Source organism: Bufo gargarizans, chromosome 1 (genome assembly GCF_014858855.1).
Source record: "Bufo gargarizans isolate SCDJY-AF-19 chromosome 1, ASM1485885v1, whole genome shotgun sequence".
Taxonomy (NCBI): Eukaryota; Metazoa; Chordata; class Amphibia; order Anura; family Bufonidae; genus Bufo; species Bufo gargarizans.
In genome coordinates this window covers 578998443-579025780 of record NC_058080.1, presented here as the reverse complement: position 1 = coordinate 579025780, position 27338 = coordinate 578998443, and the positions used below count along the sequence as shown (strand labels likewise).

Genomic DNA, 27338 nt, shown 5'->3' with positions numbered 1-27338 from the left:
TAAATCTTGTTGGCGCACAACTCAGAGGAGACTTTTCGTGACATAATTGCAGCCTTAAGGACTAAAACTGTTTTCCCCCTTTGTGTTCTAGTAGTCATAACTAAAAAAAAAAAAAATCTTCAAAATGTTTTATTTATTTTTTATTTTGCAGAATTGTCATTTTTTTAGGAACCATTTTTGGTAGAAGGGTGTGGGTAGCACAACTATCTGTAGGGTACAGTCGGAGTGCCAGCGGCTGTGGGGGCGATCCACCTGTGGAATTTATTTACAGTGTGCACTGTGTGGTAAAAATAAGTTGTATTCTGTGGGTCCCTACAATAATGATAATGCCACATTTCTATATATTTTTACTAATTTTCCTCCTGCAGCTGCTCTACCTCCTCCTCCAGACTGAAGTGGGTGGGCTGCTTTAGCTGTGCATGTGTCTGGCTTGGTACCAGCTAGAGAGATAGGTTTGAAAGCTGGCATTCCAAGCAATGCCAGAAAGAAAGTAATATCTCCAAAGTGAAAGTAAAAGCAGGTTTTACCTGCAATTATTCCCAACTCAAATTCAAACAATGGTATCTCCAGTTTAGCTTGGGCCAATGATGGTCATGTTTGAAAGCTGGCATTCCAGGCTTTCACACAAGACCAGTTCCATGCCTCTAGCTTCTACCATTCAGCTCAGGCAGAATAGTTAGGTGGTTAAGCCACCAAAATACAAAAAGACTTAAAGGGCTTTGTCATCCCCCAAACAGCAATTTTCAGTATTGGACTTAATAGAATTGCTGATGTACGCAGAGTCCATATATAAACCCCTCTTACCTCTGGCTGTGCTTTAAATTCTTTAAAAATAGTACTTTTGCGATATGCAAATTTCTTCACTACCAGAAAATTGGGCAGATTTGCTGGTAGCCGCCGCATCCTCGGTCTAAAAAAACGCTTTACTCTCGCTCTGTGGTCACATGACAGAAACGAACCCTCGGTGCAAAAAATTTGCATTGATGATCTTTTGTGTCGAATTACTCGATAAAATCATTAAAATCGTTTCAGCCCTAATCTCCTCTATCTTGTCCCGTGATCCTGGTTGCAACTTAGTAGGCTTAATCCAGGACATACAACCGAGCCCGAAAACAATGCTACAAAAATATTTCGGTTTTACGCCAGCCTCACTGCGATTGCCCGCATCCTCCACCAATTGTGGGGATTCGCTATGGTAAACAGGATAAGCAGGCGCAGTATAGAGACACCAACCAGTTTGTAAACCAAAAGTTCAGTGTTTATTCACACGTTAGAAAGTTCACAGAACAAAAAAATAAAATAAAAAGTCACCTTGCAGTATTGATGTCAGAGGTGTCAGTTCACACCATGCGGGCTGTTCTGCCAACAAGAGTCCATCAGCAGGCTTTAGTCGGCCCGTTTCCCCTCACATGGGTCTCATCCCTCCACAGATCCCAATACAGAGATCCCCATTGCATGAACCCAACTGTCTTTTAAAGGCAGCTAGGTGTTAACAAAAACCCGGACCGGCACCTGCAATCCAGTCTGGTGTTTGACCTTACCTGACTGCTAATTAGTCCAGCAGCAGACACTGGGAGGAAAATACCTGCCTCCACATACAATACTGTGTCACGAGATATATATAATTGGGATAAAGAAATACAATTCCATTTAGGGATCACTCAATAATAATAATGTTTTCCTTTAATGACAATTTGACCAAATCTCCAAACACGGTAACAGCAGCTTTCTATCAGTGCACATTCCTTGTACAGCTACAATACAGGCTTTGTGCGCACATAGGAGATTCTGCAGCTGCTGCTTGTTCGACAAAGACTTTTTAGAGAATATTCATTATTTATATTGTGATTAAAGCACTGCATATATAAGGGGAAATAAGAGGGGAGGTACACTGCTCTATATTATTAGATATCATGGAGTTCAAGTGCACTTCCCAGTAGTGCTCATTGGTCAGACTGGGAGGGGGATCCGTACCACTGGCTGCAGCCGTAACATGCGTCAGTGGAAAAAAAGACCAAATAGCAAGTCCTGATTAAACCCTACCGTCTAATTTTGGCTAGAGATGGCTACAGAGCAGTTTTGCAGGAGAGACTGCTGTTCTGAAAAAGCGTGTGTCCATTTAAAGGGGTTGTCCGGGTTCAGAGCTGAACCCGGACATATCCCTATTTTCACCCCAGCAGCCCCCCTGATTGGAGCATTGGAGCAGTTCATGTTCCGATGCTCTCCTTTGCCCTGCGCTTAATTGCGCAGGGCAAAGGCATTTTCTGGACTTCTGGTGACGTACCGGGCTCTCCAAAGGGCTGCCAGGCGGAGGCTTCCACCCAGCAGTGAGTCCAGCGACATCACCGGCACTGATGGGCGGGCTTTAGTGCTGCCCTAGCATGTAAAACATCACCGAACACACTGCTGGGCGGAAGCCTCATCCGCCCGACAGTGTGTTATTGTAAGTAAAAGAGCCCTTGCCCTGCGCGATCCAGTGCAGGGCAAGGGAGAGCATCAGAGAATGAACTGCTCCGATGGTAACATCAGGGAGGCTGCCTGGGTGAAACCATGGCTATGTCCAGGTTCAGCTCTGAACCCAGACAACCGCTTTAATAAAATCAGCCTATGTCACTATGTGTATCCCTACCCTAAAGGTGCCATTACACAGCTCCTAGCAGACGAAAGTAGCGCTTGCGATGGACAACTGAATGCCAGGCTACACCTGGGCTTGCAACCTGAAATATTGGCAAAATCAAAGTGCAGCCAGGAATTAGCGGTAAATCACATGCATGTAACAGCTCCCTTAGGCTACATGCACACCCCCCCCCCCCCCACGGCCGTATTTCGGACCGCATACAGGTGTGGATCACAAAAGGAGAGATTAAAGGGGTTGAATCATCTCAGACATTGGTGGCTATCGCTCATCTCAAATACCCATCAGAAATGAAATGGTTCCAGCAAGTAGCAGCCTTAGGTGAACTTACAGATTGAGGAGGACCTTTTCCACTGCTTCTTCCCCTGCAAACAAACAAAAAGAAGTGTTAAAAAAAAAAAGTGCAACTATTGCACAGTAGATCCAATATGTAATCAAATACTCTGTAAATTACATGCAGTACCAACAAAAAGTGCAAATTACAAGCAGGTTTTGTTAGACTCAGATTTAATCCAAACCGATAAGACTACTCACACACTAGCGTTTTTGCTGGATCTGTCATGGATCAGCAAAAATGCTTCAGTCATGATAATACAACCATCTGCATCGGTTATGAACGGATCCGGTTGTAATATCTTAAAAATAGCCAAGACAGATCCGTCACGAACACCACTGAAAGTCAATGGGTGATGGATCCTTTTTTTCTATTGTGCCCGAGAAAACGGATCGTCATGACACAGAATGTAAGTCAATGGGGACGGATCACATCGCAGCTTGCAGCGTTATTCAGTCTGCGATGTGGACGCAACCAAAAGGAACGGAATGCATTCTGGTGCATTCCGTTTCGTTCAGTTCAATTTTGTCCGTATTGACAATGAATGGGGACAAAACGGAAGCGTTTCTACCCCGCCATTGAGATCCTATGACTGATCTCAATACCGGAAAGGGAAAGCGCAGATGTGAAAGTAGCCCAAGTCAATGCATGGCTGTACAAAACCAGGCCGCAATGCAATTGGACTGGTTTTGCCTCCTACCCTTTGAGCTTCCAGTGTCAGTATGCAGTGCTTAATGTGTATACCTATAGACCTGAGGATAGGTTATCAACACTATTGCGCTGCAAAACCCCTTTAAAGTTGAATTCACAACACTTAAACTTATACAAAAAACATATACATTTAACATCACCATAGAGTTCCATTGTAATAAAAAAAATAGAGATAGATAGATAGATATCTATCTCTCTATCTATCATAGAGTTCCACTGTGGGGAGAGAAAAAAAGAAGCATGCTCTTTTTCGCCCCATAAAACGCACTCCCCCACCTAAAGTGGGGGGGGGGAAATGCCCCTGCGTCTTATGCTAATGAAGCACTATCATTATGGAAGGGCTTCATTAGTACCGGAGGATCGGGAAGCGGTAAAGGTCCTGGTGCTCAGCTCGGCTATGCAGGGCTGCGCACAGACCGAGGGCGCTCTGTGACCTCACACTGTGTGCCACGGTACACAGCCGACAGCAGGATGAAGAGGATCGCGATGGTGAGAAGCGGTGGCGTCCAGGAGCTGGAGAGGTAAGGGAGTTTCTTTTTATTTTATTTGCACTGGGGGCTGATGGTTGATATGGGGGCTGACATATGGGGGTTGATCTGAGGTCTGATTGAGGCTGTAAGCTAATGTCTGATTGCTGGTCTGACCTGAGATGTAATGGAAAATGTTTTTCTTCTTGTTCTCCTCTAAAACCTAGGGCGAAAAATACAGTATTTTTTTTTTTTTTTTTATTAATGGACTCTGCAGGATACAAGAACGAGATGAGTTTTTGTATCCTTTTTCTTTCTAACGTATATGTCAAATGGTGACCTAAAACGTGATGTCAACCCACCCTTAATGCATACTTTTTTGCTCTTTTTTAATAACATACTATATGTAGGGCAAAATGGTGAGTGAACCCAGCCTATCAGATATTCTTGTGTAGTTGATCATGTACATTATCCTCCATTTCTGATTTATTTCCATCATGCAGCACTTCCTGTTGCTCTTTTCAACCAAACCCATAATGCACTTCTTTCTCTCCCACAGCCCTAGCACTGCTATAAAGCCCCTCGAACCCAGCTAGTTACATAGCCACTCCCCTATCACTGCTGGCTACACGCAGGTACTGCTGGTGGCTTGGGATGGTTTTGGGAGGTGACAGGTTCCCTTTCATTTGCATTTTAATGCAGTAAATAAGTATTTGATCACCTACCAACCAGTAAGAATTCTGGCTCTTGTAGACCAGTTATTTTCTTTTCATGAAGCCCTCTTACTCTGCACTCATTACCTGTATAAAAGACACCTGTCCACACAATCACACTCCAACATCTCCACCATGGCCAAGACCAAAGAGCAGTCCAAGGATACCAGGGACAAAATTGTAGACCATCTGCACAAGGATGGGATGGGCTACAGGACAATAGGCAAGCAGCATGGTGAGAAGGCAACAACTGTTTGCACAACTATAAGAAAATGGAAGAAACACAATCTTCCTCAGTCTGGGGCTCCATGCAAGATCTTGCCTTGTAGTGTAAGGCTACCTTTACACTTGTGGCAGGACGGATCTGACAGGCTGTTCACCCTGTCGGATCCTTCCTTCCGCTATTTCGCCGCTGGACTAAAAGTCCTGCATGTCCGACTTTTTAGTCTGGCGGCCTCTCACTGCGAACTGCGCCGGAGCTCCGCCCCGTCCCCATTATAGTCAAAGGGGACGGAGCGGCGGTCCGGCAGCACGGGCGAAATAGCGGAAAGACGGATCCGACAGGGTGAACAGCCTGTCTGATCCATCGTGCCACAAGTGTGAAGGTAGCTTTACACTACGAGGCAAGATCTTGCATGGAGCCCCAGACTGAGGAAGATTGTGTTTCTTCCATTTTCTTATATGGAAACAATACTTTTCTGCAAAGGGGACAGGATGACTGCAACTTATTGAAGGGAGGATGGATGGGGCCATCGCAAGATTTTGGCCAAACACCTCCTTCTGCAAGTAAGAGCATTGAAGGTCGTAGCAGCATAATTATAACAATTGATAATTACCCAAAACACACAGCCAGGGCAACTAAGGAGTGGCTCCGTAAGAAGCATTTCTGGTGTGGTCCTGGTGTGGCCTAGCCAGATGTACGGAGCTGGCAACTGGGTCTGAAATCCCAGCACTTTACAGCTACGGTGCGGTGATCGGGCTGGCACAGAAGCTGCGCCCACCTGATCAGCTGCAGGGGTCCACCAGTTTCAAGAAAAAAAAAAAAAAAAAAAGTAATTCCCCCAAAATAAAGGCAATAAAACATTTGTGAAAAAATTGGGAAAAAGAAAAAGGAAACATATTGGGATATCAACGCGTCCGTATCTACCCAGTCAGTTAAAACAGTGCCAAAACAGCCATTTTCTGGTCACCTTGCCTCACAAAAAGTGTAATACCAAGCGATCAAAAATGGTACCAATCAAACAGTCATTTCGTCCCGCAAAAAATGAGCTCCTACCTACGACAAATCGTCCAGAAAATATGGCTCAGAAAATGGCAACACAAAAACAAGATTTTATTCTGTTCAAAAAGGCCTCCACTGTGTAAAACTTAATAAAAAGGTTATAAAATTAAGTATAGCCATGTCCGTAACAACCTGCTCTATAAAAATATCACATTGCCGTATTTAGGAGAAAATGGGTAACAAATTATGGGGTGCTTTTTCTCCTGTTACCCCTTGAGAAAAAAAATAAAAATTGGGGCTAAAGCAACATTATATTGGAAGGGAAACTTCATTTTCACAGAATTTGGAAACGCTTAGGGGGTCAAAGTGGTCAGTACCCCCTTAATATATTCTTTAAGGGGGTGTAGTTTCCAAAATGGGGTCACTTTTTTAGTTTCCATATGGCGCTCCTTTCCTTCTGACCACTGCCACGTACGTGCCTATAGAGCAGTTTACCGCCACAGCAAGGTATTTCTGTAAACTGCAGAATCAGAGTAATATAAATTGAGGTTTATTTTGCTGTTAACCCTTGCTGTGTTGCAAAACTAATTTCTAAAAAATTTTTATGACATTTACAAAATTATGCCAACATAAAGCAGACATGGGGAATGGCAAGTAATAAACATTTTATGAGGTATCACCGTTTTAAAAGCAGAGAAATTGAAATTTTAAAAATTGCGGTTTGCAAAGTTTTTGGTAAATTTGGGATTTTTTCATAAATAAAGGTGAAATATACTAACTCAAATTGATGACTGTCATGACGTACAATGTGTCACGAGAAAACTATCTCAGAATTGCTTGGATAAGTAAAAGCGTTCCAAAGTTATTACCAGAAAGTGACATGTGAGATTTGCAAAAATAGGCCTGGGATTTAAGATGAATAGTGGCTCGGTACTGAAGGGGATAATGGTGTCCCAAACAAATTTGTATGCCCAGCAACACAGAAATTAGACAGTACTGGAGTGGAGATATTTTGTAAAACACTCCAATTTACAGTATCCCCATGGCCTGGAAAAGATCTGAAGCAATTAATTTTTTACATGATAATAATGCACAATGCCTGCCCCAGAATAACCCAAATTAGCTGAAGTGTACACTCAACAAAAAAAATAAAAAATTATTTGCAGACTCCCTTATATGTTATAACCCTTAGAGGACCTTGCGAATATCCTTTTTTGCATTTTCATTTTTCACTCCCTGCCTTCCTAGAGTCCTAATTATTCACATAGCCTTATGAGGGCTTATTTTTTTCAGGACAAGTTGTACTTTCTAATGGCACCATTACTGTTGCATACAATGCTCCTCTAACCCCCCAGGGCTCTCTTCAAATGAAAACATTGGGCAGACTAGATGGGCCAAATGGTTCTTATCTGTCGACACGTTCTATGTTTCTAAGGGCTCTTTCACACTTGCGTTGTCCGGATCCGGCGTGTACTCCCTTTGCCGGAATTACACGCCGGATCCGGAAAAACACAAGTGAACTGAAAGCATTTGAAGACGGATCCGTCTTCAAAATGCGTTCAGTGTTACTATGGCAGCCAGGACGCTATTAAAGTCCTGGTTGCCATAGTAGTAGTAGTGGGGAGCGGGGGAGCAGTATACTTACAGTCCGTGCGGCTCCCGGGGCGCTCCAGAATGACGTCAGAGCGCCCCATGTGCAGGGATGACGTGCTATGCAATCACGTCATCCATGTGCGTGGGGCGCCCTGACGTCACTCGGAAGCGCCCAGGGAGCCGCACATACGGTAAGTATACTGCTCCCCCGCTCCCCGCTACCATGGCTGCCAGGACTTTAGCGTCCCGGCAGCCATTCAGAAAAAGCTAAACGCCGGATCCGGCAATGCGCCGAAACAACATTTAGCTTAAGGCCGGATCCGGATTAATGCCTTTCAATGGGCATTAATTCCGGATCCGGCCTTGCGGCAAGTGTTCAGGATTATTGGCCGGAGCAAAAAGCGCAGCATGCTGCGGTATTTTCTCCGGCCAAAATACGTTCCGGTCGGAACTGAAGACATCCTGAACGGATTTCTCTCCATTCAGAATGCATTAGGATAAAACTGATCAGGATTCTTCCGGCATAGAGCCCCGACGACGGAACTCTATGCCGGAAGAAAAGAACGCAAGTGTGAAAGAGCCCTAACATGTTAGTGGTTAAATACAAGGACAAGAGGGATGTCCTTGTACTGACCACCGTTCAAGGGAATACCAGCTCCCCTGCCCTTGTGCGAGGTGCCACTACTACTAAACCAGACTGCATCCTGGACTAGAATACGAACATGGGAGGGGTTGATCCCATACAGTGCCACGCATGTGAAAGTGGTGGTGATTAAGGCCCTAGTTTTTCAAAATCAGAAAGGGAGGGCCCCAATACTTCTAGAAGGGATGGTGCCTGTATTGTACCAGGACAACAATTTCCTCGTGGAGTCCCCCAAGCAGCAAGGCATGGAAGGATCCAAAAAAGATTCAGAGTGTGTTCCAAAAGAGATACAAAAGGACACCATGTATCACTGTGAAACCTGCACTGAAAAATCGCATAAAGGACAGGGGTGTAGTTGAAAACTATTTAATCGAAATCTCGCTTCCAAAATCCATATGCCACTCCTTCCCCTATTAGTCCTGCCGTGTGCCCATACAGGAGTTTACAGGTACAGAGAATTGAGGAAAAAATGGGTAACAAATTGTGGGGTTCCGTTTCTCATGGTTCCCCTTGTGAAAAGGAAAAAAATTGGCGCTAAAACGCCATTCTATTGTAAGAAATGTCATTTTTCATTTTCACAGCCAAGTGTTTCTAAATTCTATAAAAAGGCCTGTGCTCACTACACCCCTTGAAAAATGTCTTGAAAGGGAGAAGTTTCCCAAACGGGGTAACTTCTTGGGGGGTTTCTACTGTAGGGTTACCTCAGGATCTCTTCAAATGCAACATGACCCTTGAAAATTATTCCAGCGAAATTAGTCCACCAAAATCCATATGGAACTCCTTCCATTCTGAGTTCTGCTGTGTGCCCATACAGCAGTTTATGACCACATATAGGGTTTTGCCACATTTGGGAGAAAATAGTAAATTGTAAAGCGATTTTCTCTTATTACGCCTTGTGAAATCTAAAAACTTGGGCTAAAGCGACATTTTATTGGAAAAGATGTAATTTTTCACTAACAAGTGTGTTTCAATTCTATGAAACGCTTGTTTGGTCAAAGTGCCCACTACAGCCCTTGAAAAAAAAATCCTTGAGGGGTGTAGTTTCTAAAATGTGGTCACATTTTAGCGTTTTATCTTAGGGTCTCTTCAAAAGCGAGATGGCACCTAAAAACCATAACTGCAAAATCTGACCTCCAAAAACCATATGGCACTCCTCTCCTGAGCCCTGCTGTTTGCCTATAGGGCAGTTTACCACCATATATGAGGTGTTCTTATTACCATCAGAATCAAGGTAATACATGGACATTTGATTGGCTAGGTTTGGTTAACCCTTGCTGTATTACGGGAAATTAGATAAAAATGGAAAATCAGAAAAAATAAATAATAATTTGTCCTTTAATTCTTGTGAAACGCCTAAAGGGTTAACAAAGTTTGTAAAATCAGTTTTGAATAATTTGAGGGGTTTAGTTTCTAAAATAGGGTCATTTATGGATTATGTACGCCCTTCAAAAGCAACTTAGTCCTAATAAAAGTCAGTTTTGGAAATTCTTAAATTTCAAAAATTGCTTATAAAATTCTAAGCCATCTAATATCCTTAAAAAACTACATTTACAAAATGATACCAACTTTTTACGTAAATTTTATAAAGGTAAAGCATTTCTACTTAACTTTACCACTAACATGAAGTACAATGTGCCACGTGAAAAAAGTCTCAGAATGGCTTGGATAAGAAAAAACATTCCAAAGTTATTACTACATAAAAAAATAAAAATAAAATATATATAGCTACAGTACAGACCAAAAGTTTGGACACACCTTCTCATTCAAAGAGTTTTCTTTATTTTCATGACTATGAAAATTGTAGATTCACACTAAAGGCATCAAAATTATGAATTAACACATGTGGAATTATATACATAACAAAAAAGTGTGAAACAACTGAAAATAGGTCATATTCTAGGTTCTTCAAAGTAGCCACCTTTTGCTTTGATTACTGCTTTGCACACTCTTGGCATTCTCTTGATGAGCTTCAAGAGGTAGTCATCTGAAATGGTTTTCACTTCACAGGTGTGCCCTGTCAGGTTTAATAAGTGGGATTTCTTGCCTTATAAATGGGGTTGGGGCCATCAGTTGCCTTGTGGAGAAGTCAGGTGGATACACAGCTAATAGTCCTACTGAATAGACTGTTAGAATTTGTATTATGGCAAGAAAAAAGCAGCTAAGTAAAGAAAAACGAGTGGCCATCATTACTTTAAGAAATGAAGGTCAGTCAGTCCGAAAAATTGGGAAAACTTTGAAAGTGTCCCCAAGTGCAGTCACAAAATCCATCAAGCGCTACAAAGAAACTGGCTCACATGCGGACCGCCCCAGGAAAGGAAGACCAAGAGTCACCTCTGCTGCGGAGGATAAGTTCATCCGAGTGACCAGCCTCAGAAATTGCAGGTTAACAGCAGCTCAGATTAGAGACCAGGTCAATGCCACACAGAGTTCTAGCAGCAGACACATCTCTAGAACAACTGTTAAGAGGAGACTGTGTGAATCAGGCCATCATGGTGGAATATCTGCTAGGAAACCACTGCTAAGGACAGGCAACAAGCAGAAGAGACTTGTTTGGGCTAAAGAACACAAGGAATGGACATTAGACCAGTGGAAATCTGTGCTTTGGTCTGACGAGTCCAAATTTGAGATCTTTGGTTCCAACCACCGTGTCTTTGTGCGACGCAGAAAAGGTGAACGGATGGACTCTACATGCCTGGTTCCCACCGTGAAGCATGGAGGAGGAGGTGTAATGGTGTGGGGGTGCTTTGCTGGTGACACTGTTGGGGATTTATTCAAAATTGAAGGCATACTGAACCAGCATGGCTACCACAGCATCTTTCAGCGGCATGCTATTCCATCCGGTTTTCGTTTAGTTGGACCATCATTTATTTTTCAACAGGACAATGACCCCAAACACACCTCCAGGCTGTGTAAGGGCTATTTGACCATCAAGGAGAGTGATGGGGTGCTGCGCCAGATGACCTGGCCTCCACTGTCACCGGGCCTGAACCCAATTGAGATGATTTTGGGTGAGCTGGACCGCAGAGTAAAGGCAAAAGGGCCAACAAGTGCCAAGCATCTCTGGGAACTCCTTCAAGACTGTTGGAAGACCATTTCAGGTGACTACCTCTTGAAGCTCATCAAGAGAATGCCAAGAGTGTGCAAAGCAAAAGATGGCTACTTTGAAGAACCTAGAATATGACATTTTCCGTTGTTTCACACTTTTTTGTTATGTATACAAATTCCACATGTGTTAATTTATAGTTCTGATACCTTCAGTGTGAATCTACAATTTTCATAGTCATGAAAATAAAGAAAACTCTTTGGTCTGTACTGTATATAACAGACTTTTGTCGCCCTAATGATATTAAAGGGCTTCTGTCACCCCCCATTGTGCAATTTTCATTAGCCGACATTAGCCATTTGCTAATGTCAGCTGAGTGCAATCATACATGTCCTACCTTTGTCTGTGGCTTATTTCTTGTAAAAATCACACTTCTCATATGCAAATTTCTTCACTACCAGCAAGTTGGGCGTGTACTTGCTGGTAGGCGCAGCATCTGCCACTTCTAGACACGCCCCATCTCCTCTTGATAAACAGGGCCAGCGAGCGCTCTCCTCCTCCCGCTGGCCCTGTCTGCTGCTGAATTCCTGCGCCGCAATGTTCCTCAATCGGCACAGGCGAAGGATGAGTGAAGGATGCGCGCATGCCAGCTCCTTCCTCAGTGCGCCTGTGCTGATTACGTCACACTACACCCGGAAGAGAAGACTGACGATTATCGCTGATGTCGGCAGTCTTCTCTTCCAGGTGTAGTGTGACGTAATCGGCGCAGGCGCACTGAGGTAGGAGCTGGCAAACGCACGTCCTTCACTCAGTACGCCTGTGCCGATCGAGGAACGTTATGGCGCAGGCGTGGGAATTCAGCAGCAGACAGGGTCAGTGGGAGGAGGAGAGCGCTTGCTGGCCCTGTCTATCAAGAGGAGATGGGGCGTGTCTAGAAGCGGTGGCTACCAGCAAGTACACGCCCAACTGGCTGGTAGTGAAGAAATTTGCATATAATAAAAGGTATGATTTTTACAAGAAATAAGCCACAGACAAAGGTAGGACATGTATGATTGCACTCAGCTGACATTAGCAAATGGCTAATGTCGGCTAATGAAAATTGCACAATGGGGGGTGACAGAAGCCCTTTAATCTAGGTGTGCAGATCCACCCAAGCCATCCAACAGATGCAAAATAACTGAGGTTTACTGGTTCTCAGTCAGATGGGAGCTGGTTTGGGATATCTAATAGTGCATAAGGCTGCCATGGTAAGGTATGCTGTCATCTGTCTCGTGGATAGATTGGGCACATACCTGGCTTTTGGCATACAGCCTTTGTGTGGTTGTCTATTGTATGTCATACTTAATAGTTGAGTTTAAGACGCATCCAGCTATCCTCGTAATGCTGTTGCCATCAATTTCTAGCCTTTTTTTTTTTTTTTTTATGAACTAGACACCCTCTTGTCTTATGAGCAGGGGGTGCCTGGTTTTCTCCCATTGTATTAAATTGTATTTGAGCAATTGAATTATTTGGCCGAGCACTCGGATCTGCCGAGCATAGCAATGCTCGAGACTAAAAGGTATTCGGCCTAGCATGCTCGCTCATCACTAAACGCAACGGAACGGAATGCATTTTGGAGCATTCCATTCTGTTCAGTTACGTTTTGTCTCCATTGACAATGAATGGGGACAAAACAAGTGTTTTTCTCCGCTATTGAGATCCTATGACGATCTCAATACTGGAAAATAGAAATGCTAGTGTGAAAGTAGCCTTAGTTTATGACTAGGAACAGGCCTCCCACGGCAGTCTGCACACTAGACTGAAATCTATGTCCGCTCCGAGCTGATGTAGATTTAACGCCTATGTACACCTTCGGGGGCAATTTTTTTATGACCGCATTTTACTTATTTTGGGCTAAAAATCTATTTTTCCATTGGTCTTTATAAAAAATATTGAGCTGTTCTGTCAAAGGGTTAAGTTTTTCTAGCTGTGTGTATAGTACTTTTTACTTTGACTTTATGCCATCATCTAATAACCCTCATTTCTAAATTACTAAAAGGTCACATACTTATATGAAAGGTCCCTTTAGACGGGACAAAACAAGAGGCAATTGCCAGGTAGAAAGAATGCCTTCCCAACAATCGCCTGCTCATCAGTGAAGGCCGTTGTATTTACATGCAGTGATCTCCTCCACAGTATGGGAGGAATGATCGCTAATGCAATCGCTAGTCCCCATATTGACTCGTTTGCTAGCAGATCATGTTTACACAGCATGATGTGCCGCTGGCAAACGATTTTTCTGTTAACTTTCTATTACCCCATGAACCAGCAAAACGCACTTTTACACCGCCAGATAATCGCTAGAGAGTGTTAATGTGGACACTCATTAGCGATTACCTGCGGGATTCTCGGCCCTTACGTCACATTCTTATCAGAGCTATAATGAGTGTTGAGACGGGCTCTGGGACACGTTTCGGCTGTGCTGCGTTTTTGATGCAGCAAAAAAATAAAAAAAATAAAAAACACAACACATGTGGTTTTTGTAACATACCTGTGGTTATAGAGCGTTTCCTTCCAGCAAGGGAAAATACAGAGCAGACTTCAATTACATTAATGTAATTAATCCGCAAAACAGGGATACCGCCCGTGTGCATTCCACATTTTGCGGATCGGTACATCCTGCCCTTGTCCACAACACAGACAAGAATAGGACATGTTCTCTCTTTTTTGCAGGGCTACAGAATAGAAATATGGCTGTGGACAGCACACAGTGAGATGTAGGCATCTTTGAAATGAACGTGTCCACATCAAATCCGCAAAAAATGCGGATCGGACGTGGACCAAAACTATGGTCATGTCCATGAGGCCTAATTCAGGTTTTTTGTGCGTTCTTCCCTTTGGTGGAAATAAATGCAAAATGTTGTTGCAAAAACTGCATTTTTTTTAATTTATTTTTTGCAGCACTAAAAAAGGCAGCACAGCCGCAACGTGTGCATTCACCCTAAGGAGAAGGCTGTCAATCATCAGACTATGATGAGTGATTAAATGGCCAAAGAGAAAAGGGGAGAAGGCGCTCATAGGTGGTGGTTGACAAGATATGTTTATTTGTTCCTAGCCAGGGTGAGTGGTTGCTACTCACCTTGGTTAGGTTGTACTTTTTGGTAGTACAGTTCTGGCGGAGGTAAAATCGTGGGGTGATGTTGGTTGGTGCAGCCGATTATCGTCCAAGTTGACCATGGGCGGGAGCCAAGCCGCCACTTTGGTGCGAATTGTGGTATATGGGGAGGGGGCTCGTCTGCACTGGGTTCATGCAGTGAGCGGGTGGACACAAGGCGCAATTCACAACCCAGTTGAGGATACGAAGTATTTATTATTTTTTGGTTAGCAAAGACGACGCGTTTCGGGGTACGCAGACCCCGTTATCAAGTCTGTATCCTTGTCACCATAGGCTAATTGGAGGTCACTCTTGTTGGAGATCCCTTTTTTGGGGGGTGTGTATGGCGGTCCGCACTGCTTAGTGATGCGGCCGATGAGTGTCCTCCTGTGGTAGCGCTTCTGCACGTGTAGCCAGACTAGGAGCTCCTGACTTTCAGGCTTGAGCTGCAATGAGTATGAGGCTGGATCTATAGTGAACAACCACAGCCACTGCTGCTGGATTACAGGGTGGTCGTAAACGAGCAGCGTATAATGTGATGGGAAAATGAATCCAGGAAAGGAAGGAATGCGGACAGTCACCATACATTAGTAAGTGGCTTGTATGAACTTTCTCTACATGATCAATGCCACTTGCTGAGCTAAGACAACCCCTTTAAGTCATGAATGACATGCTGCAGAAATCAGAGGGTCTGTCACTACTTTGTTGACCTCAGTGAGGGCAGCATACAGTTGTTGACTGGTTCACAAAATATGGCTCACTTCATGATCAGAATTTAATTTAGACTTATGAAGCAGTAATAAACTTTTGGGGGAACTGACTGCCTAGATATTAGTAAAGCCTGGAACGGATGTGAAGTCCTTTACTATACACGGCTTATATCATGTGCACCATGAACCTACAGAGCAAGTGCTGACCCTGTATGCAATTATTGGACGTCCCTCCTACATTCTAAAAGGCCATTTAAAACTGAGTTCAGATGGTCATAAAACAGAAAGATTTCCCAGGGTTTTTTGGGACGGGATCCATTCTATACATATCTCAATTAGTTTTTTTCTGAAAGCTGACTTAAATGCAGCATTGTCAAACTGAGCAGCTCAAAATTCAGCAGACATCAAACTTCAGATGCCACACAAGAGCATAGTCAAAGGCAGGCCTGGACAAATATTAGTCTGGTTCAGGAGCCAGCAGCGTTATGTCCTAGGCCAAGTTCTCCAACCCTGAGGTGAAGGTGACATGCAAGTCCAGCAAATGCAGTGCAACCAGAATGTGCCAGCCTGGAGTTTGCCCCCTTCAAGTAGTGGTTTCATCTGTGTAAGCCCTGCAGCCCTTCTGCTGTCACAGCAGCGCCCCTCGCTGATCACAACAGGCAACCCCTCTCCCACCCCACCACACAGTAATCACAGCGATCCTTGCCCTTCCCCTAGTATTTCCAGCAGAGTCCCAGCTTCCCCTAAAAACTTCAACATGTCATCAAAACCCTATGGAGGATGGATGCAAAATGTGAGCAACCTGTTACAGGCCCACCATTCTCTGGAAACAGAGGCAGGAGGAGGACATAATATTGCTGTTATCCGACATCCAGCATAGGTCAGAGCACCCTACCAGAAAATGCTGCATACGAGGAAAAGGCCTGTTCAATGGATCAGCTAACAGAGGGCCTGCATGCACTTCATTTACACTCCGGATATGGATGTATCAGGCACAGCAGGGATCCAGTCTGTTGCTATTCCTTCCTATATGAGACCACTCTTGCCAATGTCATCGTAATGGCACAATAATGGACAACTGGACAGATGAATATGCCGCACAGCAGGGGGCTAAGGCTAGTTTCACACTAGCATTTGTGAGAACCGGCAGAGGAACAGCCTGTCAGGTCTCTCTGGATCCGGCATTGGCGCAAACTACATGAATGCCGTCCGGCTCCATTAACTTTAAGGGGGAACCAGCAGAGATCTAGCCGCAACCCAGCAAATATATTGAGAATCTGAGAAATTACACGGTGGTTTAAAAGGGTTGTAATACCTCCATTTTCTCCCCAGTAGCCCCCCTGACACGAGCATTGGAGCAGTTCATGAATCTCTGGTTCAGATTTAAAGAGGTTATCCAAAGTCTAACATGCCCAGGCCCCTCATATAGATTATAACTACCCCGCTCCAGATCCCGACCTGGCCGCCACTGCATCTCCAATCCTCCCTAGCGTCACCCGCGATGCTAGGGAGGCTCGCTCCCATTGCAGCCTGTTATTGGCTGCTCCCCCAATCGCCAGATGTTTTGATACAGGCGATGGGAAGATGGAGCCGTGCAGGGATCAGGAGCGGCGTGCGTGCCGAGAGCGGGTTAAGTATAATCTATATGAAGGGCCCTGGCACAGGGGGCAATGTGTAAGACTTTGGACAACCCCTTTAAGGGTATATGAGACAAGGAGATTTTTTGCCCGATGATCGCTAATGAGCATTCGTAGTAACAGTATTTAGCGATCATCTTGCAGTGTAATACTGCTGCCAATTTCATCGGGCAATCCTGATCTTTCAGCATGCGGAGAGATCAGGATTTGCCCGCAGCAAATCGCAGTGTCTAATTACGATCTGCCATCGGCAAACCACTCTACAGCATGGGGACACACGATTGGGATATTTCTGAGATGACATCTGAAAGGCAAATCAGAAATCTCTGCCGGGAATTTAGAGACTCCAGTAGACCGCGGGTGTTCAATATATTGTAGCCATTACTGCCTCCCATCCTGTACATACAGCGACATGCACGTCTGTGGACGTCCTAGGGAGGATGGGTTTTTGTGGGGTTCTTTAGTGCATGTAATTCAGAGGCACAACTAAAATAATACAAGCTTTTAAAGGGGTTGTCTGAGTTCAGAGCTAAACCCGGACATACCTCCATTTTCACTCAGGCAGCCCCCCTGACTTAACCATTGGAGCAGTTCTTGCTCCGATGCTCTCCTATGCCTTGCGCTAAATCGCGCAGGGTAAAGGCATTTTCTCGAGTTGCGGTGACGAACCAGGCTCTCCATAGGGTTGCTAGGAAGCCTGGTGACGTCACCGGTACTGACGTGCGGGCTTTAGCACTGCCTTAGCCATTAAACGGCTAGGGCAGCGCTAAAGCACGCCCATCAGAGCCGGAAGCCTCCGCCTGGCAGTGTGTTATTATAAACAGAAGAGCCCGGGGCCCTGCGAAATGTAGCACAGGGCAAGGGAGCGCATCTAAGCATGAGATGCTCCGGTGCTATCAGGGGGGCTGCCTGGGTGAAAATATGGTTATGTTCGGGTTCAGCTCTGAACCCGGACAACTCCTTTAAATTAAGCAGACAGCACCCCATCGAAATGGCCCCCATTCAAGTGACAGAGGCCAAAATACTTAGTCCTTTTGGCTTAGTCAGCCAAGTACGCTTATTTTTTACAGAAGCATCCAGTAAAGAAAAAAGTACAGTAAATGTTATACATTTTTTAAAATAGGAGCCTGCGTGACACATGCCAATCTGTGCTTATACAGTGGCATGCCCTGGAGGTTTAAGGCCTCCTTCACATTTACGTATCTGTTTTACGTCCACGGATAGATTTATCTATCCGTGTGCCACCCAGATTCCACAGACACTGCTCAGCTGAAAATCAATTTCCATAGCATCTCTAACCAGTGATGGCGTCCACGTTTTGTCAGTGGTTTTTCATAGACCCAAGACTTCAATGGACGGGTTTGGTCTACATTGTGGTGCACGCTCCCAGTGATTTTTCCACAGACCCAGTGCACATTTAAATCAATGGGTACGTGTGCTGTCCATGGAAAATGGAAATGTGAACAAGGTCTAAGTTGGGAATTCCAAAGTATATCTGACATACACTGTAGTGTGAATGCACCCTACAGATTCAAAGGCCCGAAGGAAAATATTTCCCGTCTTTCCTCTTAAAGGATCCACTTCAGTTTTGTCAAGAAACGTATGGCCACCAAGCTACTTTCCAGGAATTAAAAACCGACAACCTATCCTTGAGATAGGTCATCACTAGGATCGATGGGGGTCTGACTCCGGGCACCCCACCGATCGGCTGTTTGACGAAGCCAGTGTTCTACGGCTATGACCCCTTCATAGCATTAAAGGAACGCTGTATATTGTAAAGCAGCAATACCAGGCACAGCCGCTATAGGAGTTAGGCCTCATGCATATTTTTGGTCCACGTCCGATCTGCATTTTTTGAGGATCAGATGCAGACCCATTCATTCCAATGGACCCACAAAAAATGCAGATAGCGCACCATTTGCTGTCTGCATCCGTATGTTCATGCTCTAGTCCCGCCAAAAATAAAATAAAAATTAAGACGTGTCCCATACTTGTGGACAAGGAAAGGACATTTCTATAGTAGTGAAAAAAATAAAAATAAAAAGGAGGCCTGCACACGGCCGGAATCTGTGTTTTGCGGATCTGCAGTTTGCAGACCACAAAACATACAATCAATGCTTGACATCTTACCTGAATGGGACTAAGCTGCATGACGTCCACGTGACTGACTGACAAGATGTCACAGGTAGAGGCTGCAGCCCTCCTGCATCAGCTGATCGCCAGGGGTCCCAGATCAGATACTGATGACCTGTCCTGAGGAGAGGTCATCAGTACTTCAATCCCAGAAACCCCTTTAATATAACTGTATGCATTCAATATTAGAGGCCATACAGATAGGCAGCCCTTTAATCACGTATAGTCTACGACTGTGACCACAGCACTAACTAATATCTTCTGGAATATGCCACCACTTTGTGATCAGCAGGGCTGACCGATCACAGTGATGGCACGTCCAAGGATCAGCCATCCCCGGTAACTGGTATGAATAAGATCGGGGAGGACTCAGAAATGGATATGGGTGTATGAAAGACGGGTTGGAAATGACGTCCTTCTTGAACCAATCCTGCCCATCCCTCTTACTGCCCTTTAAATGTCACCCACTGAAGCGATCACCCGTATGCTATTGACAAGACACTGCTTTGAAATGACTGATGGCCCTTCCTGTGACTGCCTATGTGACAAGTGTCCTTCCTAATGGTAAATGGCTCCATTTGGTGACAATGGACTATTACCTGCTGAATAAAAATAAAAGACATCGCCTAGAACAGTGATGCCCAACCTGCAGCTCTCCAGCTGTTGCAAAAATACAACTCCCACCATGCCCTGCTATAGACTGATAGCTGTAAGCTGTCCAGGATGCTGGGAGTTGTAGTTTTAGAACAGCTGGAGGGCCGCAGGTTGGGCATCACTGGCCTAGAAGAACTGGCCAGATGGGAAACCAGAAGTCCCTCTATTTGGGTGAGACACAGGCGTTTTAATACATAATAATAATACGGCCTTTACGGGGCTTTGGAAACCATAGATCTCATCTCCTCTCACACCTTATACCACATTATGTACATAGACTCCTAGCTAATATCACAGTGGTATTTCTTACAACTATGCTAAGACCCATGAGTACTTGACCTTCTACTACGTGGACCCCTCCGTGCTCCTCAGCTTCCCTCACCCACTTTCCTCCTCCCATTACGACAGTTATTATGACTTCCATGTATGAGACAAACCGATTCAAAGGAAATGCTGTTTAGAACCGTGACCGAGACACGATCGCCTTTATAGGACGCAACCGAGGACACAATTTATCTTCTACCTGGTTCCATCAGTTGCTGATCCGAGAACGTCCTCTATAACATTTCCATGATTACGGACAATGTCGTATGGTCCGTACGTGCCATTTTATAAAATATATAAAATGGCAATATTTAGAAAGGACATACCCCCCAATAAAGCCAGGAGTAAAGTCACATGTAACTTGGTCCTTGAGTCGCCCTCCTCTGCCTTATCACTTTCTGGTAAGAGGACACAACAAGTGACAGCCTGCCAATACAAGCGACCAAAGGCCTGACACACCGTGGAACTTGTGCCAGGCAGATTGGTTGTCCCTGAAACATCACTTTATGGGTTGCACTGATATTTGTTTTAATGGAGGGGGATGTGAAATCTATGAGACATAATGGAGGCAGGTGACTGGTCCTGCCCAGCAGAAGCAGTGGCGTCGCCAGGGGGGGGCCAGAGGGGGCCACGGCCCCCCCTACATCATGCTCGGCCCCCCCATGTGCCCCCCCAACTAAAATGCGCCCCCCCCAAAGTGAGCCGCCGCCGCCGGGCACAGGGAGATGAGCGCTTCCATTGCGCTCATCTCCTTACTACTGCCTGTGCCAGCGGCGGTGCAGGGGAGGGAGAGGCGTGTCCTTTCCCCTTGCTCTGATAGGCTGCCGGCACTAGGCCGGCAGCCTATCAGAGGCCGGCGCAGGCGGCGCGATGACGTCATCGCGCTGCCTGAGCCATACAGCGTGGGACACAGACCAGAAGAGGCCTGCATCGCATCGCTGCCACTGAGGTAAGTATAAGTGTTCTTTTTTTTTTTTTTTTTTTTTTTCTTACAATAGTGATACTGAAGGGGTGGGGGACTTAATAATGCCACATGATGGGGGGGACTTAATAATGCCACATGATGGGGGGGGACTTAATAATGCCACATGATGGGGGGGGACTTAATAATGCCACATGATGGGGGGGGACTTAATAATGCCACATGATGGGGGGGGACTTAATAATGCCACATGATGGGGGGGACTTAATAATGGCACATGATGGGGGGGACTTAATAATGGCACATGATGGGGGGACTTAATAATGGCACATGATCGGGGGGGACTTAATAATGGCACATGACGGAGGGGGGACTTAATAATGGCACATGACGGAGGGGGGACTTAATAATGGCACATGACGGGGGGGACTTAATAATGGCACATGATGGGGGGGGACTTAATAATGGCACATGATGGGGGGGGACTTATTAATGGCACATGATGGGGGGGGACTTAATAATGGCACATGATGGGGGGGGGACTTAATAATGGCACATGATGGGGGGGGACTTAATAATGGCACATGATGGGGGGGGACTTAATAATGGCACATGATGGGGGGGGACTTAATAATGGCACATGATGGGGGGGGACTTAATAATGGCACATGATGGGGGGGACTTAATAATGGCACATGATGGGGGGGACTTAATAATGGCACATGATGGGGGGGGGACTTATTAATGGCACATGATGGGGGGGGACTTAATAATGGCACATGATGGGGGGGACTTAATAATGGCACATGATGGGGGGGACTTAATAATGGCACATGATGGGGGGGACTTAATAATGGCACATGATGGGGGGGGGACTTAATAATGGCACATGATGGGGGGGGACTTAATAATGGCACATGATGGGGGGGGACTTAATAATGGCACATGATGGGGGGGACTTAATAATGGCACATGATGGGGGGGGACTTAATAATGGCACATGATGGGGGGGACTTAATAATGGCACATGATGGGGGGGGACTTAATAATGGCACATGATGGGGGGGACTTAATAATGGCACATGATGGGGGGGACTTAATAATGGCACATGATGGGGGGGACTTAATAATGGCACATGATGGGGGGGGACTTAATAATGGCACATGATGGGGGGGACTTAATAATGGCACATGATGGGGGGGACTTAATAATGGCACATGATGGGGGGGACTTAATAATGGCACATGATGGGGGGGACTTAATAATGGCACATGATGGGGGGGACTTAATAATGGCACATGATGGGGGGGGACTTAATAATGCCACATGATGGGGGGGGACTTAATAATGCCACATGATGGGGGGGACTTAATAATGCCACATGATGGGGGGGGACTTAATAATGCCACATGATGGGGGGGACTTAATGGCACATGATGGGGGGGACTTAATAATGGCACATGATGGGGGGACTTAATAATGGCACATGATGGGGGGGGACTTAATAATGCCACATGATGGGGGGGACTTAATAATGCCACATGATGGGGGGACTTAATAATGCCACATGATTACTGGCACGTAATGGGGGGCTTATTACTGACGTAATGGGGGGCGACTTAATAATAGCACATGATTACTGGCACGTAATGGGGTCTTATTACTGACACGTAATGGGGGGCGACTTAATAATGGCACATGATTACTGGCACGTAATGGGGGGCTTATTACTGACACGTAATGGGGGGCTTATTACTGGCACATGATGGGGGGCTTATTACTGGCACATGATGGGGGGCTTATTACTGGCACGTAATGGGGGGCTTATTGCTGGCACGTAATGGGGGGCTTATTACTGGCACATTATTGGTGGGCACTATAGGGGCATCTACTGAGGCAACACAAAGAAGGGGTGTTTTATATGGGGGGCTCTGTACAGTAGCATTTTATACTGGGACACATTATGGTGGGTACTATGGGGAAGGGGGGAGAGGAGTACTATGGAGTCATCTACGGGGGCACTAAGAAGGGGTAATTTATACTTGCAAAATTATGGGGGACACTGAGGGCATCTACTGGGGCATTTTATACTGGTACATTATGGGGGGCACTAGGAGGAAGGGGGAGAGGAGCACTATGGGGGCATTTACTGGGGGCACTATATAGGGGTATTTTATACTGGCACATTATGGGGGACATTAGCTCAACTGGGGGCATAAGGGGGTATTTTTTGCATTGTCACATTATAAGGAGAATTATTTCTACTGGGGGGCATAATGGTGGGCTTTATTACTCCCCCATGGTATGACCCCCTAGTAGCAGCACCTGCCTCTCCCTGCTCTGCTGTCCCTCTGCCCCTTCTCCAAATCCTTATTATGAAATCTTTCTCATTAGGATAAAACACATCAGCTCCGCCGAGCCCCCGGCCAAAGTGTGGAAGTGGCGTCCGAGATCCCCAAGGGCCAAGCCAAGTAACTGTAAGTGTTCATATGAAATATGTTTATGTTATACACATATAGCCTACACTGTGCCACACAATATACAGTATACCTCTACACTGTGCCACACAATATACAGTATACCTCTACACTGTGCCACACAATATACAGTATACCTCTACACTGTGCCACACAGTATACCTCTACACTGTGCCACACAGTATACCTCTACACTGTGCCACACAGTATACCTCTACACTGTGCCACACAGTATACCTCTACACTGTGCCACACAGTATACCTCTACACTGTGCCACACAGTATACCGTATACCTCTACACTGTGCCCCACGATATACAGTATACCTCTACACTGTGCCCCACGATATACAGTATACCGCTACACTGTGCCACACAATATACAGTATACCGCTACACTGTGCCACACAATATACAGTATACCTCTACACTGTGCCACACAATATACAGTATACCTCTACACTGTGCCACACAATATACAGTATACCTCTACACTGTGCCACACAATATACAGTATACCTCTACACTGTGCCCCACGATATACAATATACCGCTACACTGTGCCACACAGTATACAGGATACCGCTACACTGTGGAGTCTGTTCTATAAGCACCCTTGTTCTGTGGCGGCGGACAGAAAATAATCTGGAAGTGCCTCTCCCGAGACCAGGCTCTGGATCCGCCACTGGTCTGGACCGCTCACAGGAGTGTACATTTCTTCTAAACTGTAATCCGTATCCTCTGACCTGCAGAAATGAGCGCTCGCTCGATAACAACTAACAGGCAGTACCTGTAGGCTGTAGCCTGGCCCTGTTACCGAAGCTAGCCGAGTGGTGTAAGGTTAAGGTACTAGTAGAGATGAGCGGCCGCTTAATCCTGATTTAAAGTTAAAGTTACTGCAGGATATGGATTACGGTTTAGAAATGTCAAATGTACACTCCTGTGAGAGGCGGGGAGGGGGATCTGTGGATGACACTGTTATGGAGGGGGAAATGGGGATGACACTGTTATGGAGGGGGAAATGGGGATGACACTGTCATGGGGTGGATCTGTGGATGACACATATAGCATAAGATGCTATACCCGGTATGTGGCATCCACAGATCCCCCCATAGCAGTGTCATCCACAGATCCCCCTCTTTATAAAAGTGTCATCCACAGACAGCTGGACTTTTCTTCCCTGTTGCGGTTTTAGGTATCGCAGCATTTCGAAGCGTACTTGTGTAAATGTATCGTTGTTATAGCTGCCCCCCCTACTTTTGTCCTGGCCCCCAGTGTGCCCCCCCAAATTTTGAAAGCTAGAGACGCCACTGAGCAGAAGACACTACACCGTACCAGGAGATGCGCTGCGGCAGCGGTCAGCAGCCCAGCTCCAGCCCTGTGATCCCTGCAGCAGCGGCCGCGGCACACGGAATGCGCAGCCGGCACAGACGCCCTGTCTGCCACTGGAGAGCACTGCGGATTAACCCCCTCCGCCCCGCCGCACAACACATGGGGCAGCGGGAGCACATGACAGGAGCCGGCGTCCATGATAGAACAGGCTGCAGACCATCCCTCCCCGGCAATGTCACCCCCTGCCTGGCATGCGTCACTCGGTCATCCTGTCCCTGCGGTCAAACGTGAGCGCACATGACATGGCTTCCCCCGCCGCCTGCGACACGTCCAGGCCTCCACCCCCGGCAGCCCTGAAGGTGAGGCCTGGACAGCCCCGCGGCCTAGTCCCTCCGCCACCCCTCCTCCCACACCCGCAACGCCCTTTAATAACATGGCTTCCCCTAGACATCACCCACCTGCCCATGTTCTGTCTGCCTCCTCCTCCGGGCGCCGGCACGTTGGCCCCGCCGGGCTTCCTGTTATTACCGGTCTGTTTCATGGACATGACGGTCCCATAAACAACCGGCAGTCAAAAGCAGCAGCTGACGAACCGGGGTGAAAGCGAAAGGAAGCGGCTTCTCCTCTGCGTTATAAAAAATAACGAGTCACAAAAGTGGTTAGAAGACCGGGGCGGTCAGAGCGCGGGCCTAGCGGCGACGGGACGGCTGGGGCTGCAGGCCGGGCGCACGAGATCACCGCCGCTCAAGTCTCCGCGGTTGCCACAGGCGAGCAAGACCAAAACAGTCTGATGAAAACGGAGCCGCGGAGGAATACAACCCTGCGCCGTTACTATATCCGCCTGCACCGTGCCCGCGACGTCCGCTCCGCTCTCCACGACCGAAACCGGTTGTAAAATCAGATTACTTCTCCGGGGACTGAATGCCGGGGCGAGAAGACGCAAAAGGGAACCGAGGCTAAACAGCAGAGGCTGCACGCCGGGGACTCATTACGGGAAGTCGGAGGGATACCTCAGAGGGGGCGGGCTGTATGCTGTAGAACACGTGAGCCGGTTTGTGCTGCTGCTTGGTTGGGAGCTGTGCGGTCCTCTGTGTCACAGGGGGAGGCGGCGGATTACTATGTATTCTAGTAGTGCGGCCAGTCTGTACCCGTGTGTACAGCGGGGACTATGAGTCTATGTACAGAGGACCATGCCTCTATGTACAGCGGGGACTGTGCGTCTATGTATAGAGGACCATGCCTCTATGTACAGCGGGGACTATGCGTCCATGTACAGAGGACCATGCCTCTATATACAGCGGGGACTGTGCGTCTATGTATAGAGGACCATGCCTCTATGTACAGCGGGGACTATGCGTCCATGTACAGAGGACCATGCCTCTATGTACAGCGGGGACTATGCGTCCATGTACAGAGGACCATGCCTCTATATACAGCGGGGACTATGCGTCTATGTACAGAGGACCATGCCTCTATGTACAGCGGGGACTATGCGTCTATGTACAGAGGACCATGCCTCTATGTACAGCGGGGACTATGCGTCCATGTACAGAGGACCATGCCTCTATGTACAGCGGGGACTATGCGTCTATGAACAGAGGACCATGCCTCTATGTACAGCGGGGACTATGCGTCTATGTACAGAGGACCATGCCTCTATATACAGCGAGGACCATGCCTCTATGTACATCGGGGTCTATGTACAGCAGGGACTATGCGTCCATGTACAGAGGACCATGCCTCTATGTACAGCGGGGACTATGCGTCCATGTACAGAGGACCATGCCTCTATGTACAGCGGGGACTATGCGTCCATGTACAGAGGACCATGCCTCTATATACAGCGGGGACTATGCGTCTATGTACAGTGGGGACTATGCGTCCATGTACAGAGGTCCACAGGACCATGCCTCTATATACAGTGGGGACTATGCGTCTATGTACAGAGGACCATGCCTCTATGTACAGAGGACCATGCCTCTATATACAGCGGGGACTATGCGTCCATGTACAGAGGTCCAGAGGACCATGCCTCTATATACAGCGGGGACTATGCGTCTATGTACAGAGGACCATGCCTCTATGTACAGAGGACCATGCCTCTATATACAGCGGGGACTATGCGTCCATGTACAGAGGTCCAGAGGACCATGCCTCTATATACAGCGGGGACTATGTGTCTATGTACAGAGAACCATGCCTCTATGTACAGTTGTGGCCAAAAGTTTTGAGAATGACACAAATATTAGTTTTCACAAAGTTTGCTGCTAAACTGCTTTTAGATCTTTGTTTCAGTTGTTTCTGTGATGTAGTGAAATATAATTACACGCACTTCATACGTTTCAAAGGCTTTTATCGACAATTGCATGACATTTATGCAAAGAGTCAGTATTTGCAGTGTTGGTCCTTCTTTTTCAGGACCTCTGCAATTCAACTGGGCATGCTCTCAATCAACTTCTGGGCCAATTCCTGACTGATAGCAATCCATTCTTTCATAATCACTTCTTGGAGTTTGTCAGAATTAGTGGGTTTTTGTTTGTCCACCCGCCTCTTGAGGATTGACCACAAGTTCTCAATGGGATTAAGATCTGGGGAGTTTCCAGGCCATGGACCCAAAATGTCAATGTTTTGGTCCCCGAGCCACTTCGTTATCAC

General features: G+C 46.3%; 1 protein-coding gene across 5 annotated transcripts in view; it reads right to left on the bottom strand.

Annotated features, from left to right (window-relative positions):
• The window catches only part of ATXN2 (ataxin 2), a 139873-nt gene extending 114180 nt beyond the window's left edge, over positions 1–25693 (bottom strand). For 4 of the 5 annotated variants that reach the window (XM_044275783.1, XM_044275785.1, XM_044275784.1 and 1 more), the window contains exons 1-2: positions 25142–25692; positions 2967–3000 (exon numbers count right to left, since the gene is read on the bottom strand). In XM_044275783.1, coding sequence (XP_044131718.1) covers positions 2967–3000; positions 25142–25230 — 123 coding nt within the window. In that variant the 5' untranslated portion in view covers positions 25231–25692. Of the gene's footprint in view, positions 1–2966; positions 3001–25141 lie in introns of all 5 variants that reach the window. The other variant, XM_044275786.1, reaches the window with a different exon arrangement.
• Positions 25694–27338: the final 1645 nt, after the last annotated feature.